The sequence below is a fragment of the Solanum tuberosum genome, unplaced genomic scaffold, assembly GCF_000226075.1.
Source record: "Solanum tuberosum cultivar DM 1-3 516 R44 unplaced genomic scaffold, SolTub_3.0 scf00707, whole genome shotgun sequence".
In the NCBI taxonomy this organism is placed as follows: Eukaryota; Viridiplantae; Streptophyta; class Magnoliopsida; order Solanales; family Solanaceae; genus Solanum; species Solanum tuberosum.
The window spans coordinates 121,044-126,888 of NW_006239646.1; the positions used below are offsets into that span (position 1 = coordinate 121,044).

The 5,845-nt window shown below is 34.2% G+C and overlaps 2 protein-coding genes and 1 pseudogene across 2 annotated transcripts in view; all 3 read left to right on the plus strand.

Annotated features, from left to right (window-relative positions):
• The window catches only part of LOC102586702 (receptor-like protein kinase HERK 1), a 5,218-nt pseudogene extending 4,649 nt beyond the window's left edge, over positions 1-569 (plus strand).
• The window catches only part of LOC102589011 (receptor-like protein kinase HERK 1), a 3,738-nt gene extending 1,913 nt beyond the window's left edge, over positions 1-1,825 (plus strand). The window contains exon 2 of the mRNA XM_006367093.2: positions 395-1,825. Within this exon, the coding sequence (XP_006367155.1) occupies positions 395-1,339 (945 nt within the window). The 3' untranslated portion in view covers positions 1,340-1,825. The remainder of the gene's footprint in view (positions 1-394) is intronic.
• A 759-nt stretch (positions 1,826-2,584) lies between these two features.
• Positions 2,585-3,671, plus strand: LOC102589331 (receptor-like protein kinase HERK 1). The gene has a single exon (XM_006367094.2). It carries the CDS (start codon positions 2,586-2,588, stop codon positions 3,669-3,671), a length of 1,086 nt encoding a protein of 361 aa, XP_006367156.1. The 5' UTR covers position 2,585.
• Positions 3,672-5,845: the final 2,174 nt, after the last annotated feature.

Here is a 5,845-nt window from a genome sequence, read left to right on the forward strand (position 1 = left end):
CTAATAAACTAAAGTTGAGGGGTATTTTTGACCCTTTTCCCTATATTATATAAACTCCCTTAGAAAATAAATATATATTATATATATTATATAGTAGAAAAAAAGTAGAATATAAGTAGAATATTATATAGGGAGTTTATGATGGGACATTCAAATGTCCCATCATAAACTCACTCTTATATATAAGTAATATAAGTAGAATTTAGATGCTCTTATTGTGTGAATTTATTTCTGGGAGGTGCCATACGTTGTTTTCCTGAATAGTACTTTAATAATAAAACTACTGATAAATTAATGCATCTCTGTTTCCAGATTTATTCTACAAAAAACACAATCAGAAATTACCTTATGCTCAGTGATAGCTTAAATAATGTTATTTGAAGGTTATTAGTAGCACTCAACCTTGGGAAGCAAGTATTCCAAGGCAATAAATTCCATAAATGATGATTTAAACTCGAGTTGTCGTCGTGTTCCTTTTGTAGATTTGCAGGAAGCAACTAACAACTTTGATGAGAAGTTTCACATTGGGTTGGGTGGCTTTGGGAAAGTTTACAGGGGTGTTTTGCGTGATGGAACAAAGGTGGCCCTGAAGAGGTATAAGCGTGAGTCCTCACAAGGTATTGAAGAGTTCCAAACAGAAATTGAGATTCTCTCTTTTTGCAGCCATCCGCATTTGGTTTCATTGATAGGATACTGTGATGAAAGAAATGAGATGATTCTAGTTTATGACTACATTGAGAATGGGAACCTCAGGAGCCATTTGTATGGCTCAGATCTACCCACTATGAGCTGGGAGCAGAGGCTGGAGATATGCATCGGGGCAGCAAGAGGTCTGCACTACCTTCATACCAGCGCAGTTATACATCGTGATGTCAAGTCTATCAACATATTACTTGATGAGAATTTTGTGGCAAAAATTACTGACTTTGGAGTATCCAAGAAAGGGACTGAGCTTGATCAAACCCATCTTAGCACCCTGGTGCAAGGAACTATCGGCTACCTTGACCCTGAATATTTTTTAAGGGGACAACTGACAGAAAAATCTGATGTCTATTCTTTCGGTGTTGTTTTATTTGAAGTTCTTTGTGCTAGGCCTGCCATAGTTCAATCTCTTCCAAGGGAGATGGTGAGTTTAGCTGAATGGGCAGTGGAGTCGCATAATAAGGGACAGTTGGAACAAATTATTGATCCCGATCTTGCAGCCAAAATAAGACCAGAGTCCCTCAGGAAATTTGGTGAAACAGCGGTGAAATGTTTAGCTTTGTCTAGTGAAGATAGGCCATCAATGGGTGAAGTGTTGTGGAAACTGGAGTATGCACTCCAAGAGTCTGTTATTTAAGATGATCTTGACTGCAAGCAGTGGTGGAGCTAGGATTTTCATTAAGGGTTATCAAAATATAAAGAAATAAATGCACGAGAAAGGCTGTAATGTGCATGTCGTTTTAGTTGTTTAGAAAGAAAAAAAAGTGATTGGTGTAACACTAGTATATATATTTATTAAAGCAAAATTAACCTATATATAATGTAATTTTCCAGCAAAGGAGTGCTGCTTGACACCCCTCGGGCAAGAGTAGCTCTGCCCCTGACTTCAAGTCTATGATTTCAGTCATTTGATGCTCAGATCTGGATGATCTCATCAAATTCGGATGATCTCTGTGCTGCTGGTTTCTAGAAATTGATCAAGTCTGATGGTTGATAACTAAGTGAAAATGGTGCATACCATCCTCAGGTGTTTGTTAATTCCACTTTTGTTGGTGGATCATATAAAGATATATTTTTGTTTTTGTAAGTCTTCTGAGTTTTATATAGAAAGTTAACTTTGAAAACTTGAAATGCTCTACCTGTGGATCCTTCTTTCATTTTATTAGGTGTGTCCGGCAGTTACACATATTAATTGTATATGGTTTTTTTTAAGTTCTTCATACACTTTCTTATTGTAAAGAGGCAAAAGGAAGTTTGCTGCTTTGACATAGTCATATAAAATATATATATATATATATATTCAGCTTTCAGAATGGAACTGCAGATCTTAAAAGTTCGCGGAGCAATTCAAAATATTACTCAATCTGTTTACATATAATATTCGATCTGTTTACAAAATGACAATTGTATAGCAACTTTCCTATTAAAAAATAAAGTTGAATGACATTTTAAGATAATATATAACCATTATTGAGTAATATTTTTGTAAACAAATATTACTGAACATCATGACTAAGCTATTTGACTAAGTAATTTACTTAATACATATAATATACGCAAGTATTGCCCAAATCCATTAGTGAAGAGGTAATTTTCTTTTCGATTCTCTCTTCCACAATAACTATCAATCTCTCTGTCTTCTCTCCAAATTTCCTCAGTTGTGGTATAATCAGAGGTTCCTCAAGCTTCTGTTTTGTATACATATATTTGTGATTTTCATCTACATGCTTACTGTTAGGAGTTCATTTTTTCTTCTGTTATACCATTTGTTTGCAACTTTGAGACAGTGAAGTCTTCCGATCACGAGATTTAGTTGTGAGTTTCCGATTTTGCTCAACAAAACAGGAGCAGTTTGCCCAGTCAAATACTAGTTGCACTCCACCATGGGAACCAAGTATTCCAAGGCAACAACTTACGTAACTGATACGATGAGTTATCACGTTCCTTTTGAAAGTTTTCGAGTTCCTTTTGTAGCTTTGCAGGAAGCAACTAACAACTTTGATGAGAGTTTGGTCATTGGAGTGGGTGGATTTGGGAAGATTTACAGGGTGCTTTTGTGTGATGGAACAAAGGTCGCCTTGAAAAGGTATACGCCTGAATCCAATCAAGGTCTTCAAGAGTTCCAAACAGAAATTGAGATTCTCTCAAAGTTCTGCCATCCACATCTGGTTTCATTGATTGGATACTGTGATGAAAATAATGAGATGATTCTAATTTATGAGTACATGGAGAATGGGAACCTCAGGAATCATTTGTATGGGTCAGATCTACCTAGTATGAGCTGGGAGCAGAGGCTGGAGATATGCATCGGGGCAGCCAGAGGTCTGCACTACCTTCATACTAACGCAGTTATACATCGTGATGTCAAGTCTTTAAACATATTGCTTGATGAGAATTTTGTGGCAAAAATTAGTGATTTTGGAATATCCAAGAAAGGGACTGAGCCTGATCAAACCCGTGTTACCACAATCGTAAAGGGAACTGTGGCTTACCTTGACCCTGAATATTATTTAAGTAGTCTGGTGACAGAAAAATCTGATGTTTATTCTTTCGGTGTTGTTTTATTTGAAGTTCTTTGTGCTAGGCCTGCCATGGATTCATCTCGTTCGAGGAAGATGTTCAGCTTAGCTAATTGGGCAATGGAGTGTCAGAAGAATGGACAGTTGGAACGAATTATAGATCCCAATCTTGTTGGCAAAATAAGACCAGATTCCCTCAGGAAGTTTGGAGAAACAGCAGTGAAATGCTTAGCTGATTATGGTGTAGATAGGCCATCAATGGGTGATGTGCTGTGGAAACTGGAGTATGCACTTCATCTCCAAGAGCCTGTCATTCAAGATGATCCTGCAGAACACAGTACCATCCCAAATCGCGACCAAATCAATGATTTCAGTCATGTTGATGACAGCTCTTCTGCTGCTTCGATCGAAACATCAAATTGGGATGATATATATATCCGAGATAAGTGAAAATGGTACATACCTTCCTTAAGTATTTGTTTCCACTTACGTTCATGAATCATATGAAGATTTATTTTTTGTTTATGCAACAATTTTTATTTTAGTAAGTTCTGATTTTTATATAGAAAGAAAGATATTATGATCATCTCAGTTTGCATCACCAGATTATGACAATAATGCATCTTTGATTCCAGTTTTATGCTATAACTACAATCAGGAATTACCTTATACTCAGATACTTTAAATAATCAGCCTCTGCCCTTCGGGTGAGCACTCTGTGGTGAGCATTGGGTAAACCCCCCACTGTGTAATAGCCTGCAAACTACACAGGCAATGTAAACAGCACTAGACAAGCCCTATGCGACAGACTCGGCTAAGAAGGCATTGAGGGGGGATCGATCCCAGGCCACCTTCCAAACCAACTAAGTCATCCCGAAGGACTCTTAACCTCCAAATGTTATTTGCCTTAAATATAGAGGTTATTAGTTTCACTTCTGATGATCATATGGTTAAATAAATAATATAACTCGTGAAATATAGATATAGTCACTTCTAGTGGCAATTGGATCTTATTTGCAGCCATAAAAATTCGTTTAATTACTCAACCAAATAGACAAGTATCTGGGTCAAACGGAAGAGAGAGACAATTTCAAAGTTTTTGCAGTGACTACCCTGTTTCGGGATGTTCTTTAATTTTTATTTTTTAAATTCGTATTCTTTAATTTTATCCTTATTACTCATTTAACAAAAAAATATTGGCCAAAGTATCTTATACAAAAAAAAATAGATAATATTTTTTTCTCTTTTTAGTTTTTAAGACGTAATTTCTTATTCATACGTCTGGAGATATGTATCGGGGCAGCACTACAAAAAAATGCTCAATTTATAAGGGTTATTTTGTCAATTTATGACGGTTTAGGGATCCCACAAATTAAATTGTGGCGGTTTCTAAAACCGCTACAATTATCCTTGCTACGAGCATATTTGCAACGGTTTTAGTAAACCTCCACGACGCTCCCCGTAAAATGACTTTTAAATTTGTGGAGGCTTTTTAGTATCAGTTTGTGATAGTTTAGAACCTTCACAGTATGATTTCAATATTTTAAAAATTAAATTTGTGTGGATTTAAAATTGTCATGATATGAGATTAATATTTAAATATATAATTTGACTAGGTAACTTGGCCACGCTACGCGCGGTCATAAATATTATATCAAAAGTATAAATGATTTTTTTCATATTATTTGAATATAAAAGAGTTTTTAGTTCAAATTCAATTAAATAGATAAAAATTTAAATTCATTCTTATTATTCACATTGAACTAATTTTTAACAAATAAAATATACTATTACATGAAGGAAGAAAAAGTACTTTTCAGTTTTTGTTAAACATAAATTGTTTAATGTCATATAACCAGCTTAAAGATAAACAAAACTCATTAAGAAAAAATATATGAGAAAAAAGAGAAGAACATGGTCCATCCATAATAAAGTGAAAATAACTGTATTTATATGCCGGAAATTATGACGTATACAGATTTAAAAAGTAGAGTTGAGAAAACAAAATAAAAAGCAAAACTGATCATTCTGTGTAATTTACACACAGTACATATGTATTAATTAGCTTAATTATATATATAATGTGTAATTTTGTGAAACATCATAGATTGAAGATAGAGAATTGATTTTTAAATTATATAGTTTTTAATTTTTTCTTCACTTATACTCAGGGGCGGATCTATTTAGGCAGGTGAGGGTGCCATGCCACTCACGAGTTTCGACGGAAACTTTATATTTATAGCTATATATATACATACACAATCTATATATAAATAATGAACCTGCCACCCACAGTACAAAAGTAATATGTGGTGCTCATGGTAAAAGGCTGAATGTTTGGGTCTCAGGTCATGGAATCGAAATCCGCTTGACACATTTACATTTTTTCTTTTTTAAAAATTCTGACACGTTCAAGGCTCCTCTCATAAATCATAATAGCTTTTCAACCCTTTACCTTTTTTTTTTCTTTTTTACCATTGTTTCAAATTATTTGCTACTTCCTTTATCTTTAAATAATTTTTATAAATATGAAATTTAGCCTAATTCATCCTACTCCTAACATTAGATATTATTTTTTTATCCTATATTAATTATTTACATTTTACTAAAAATAGTTATTAAAA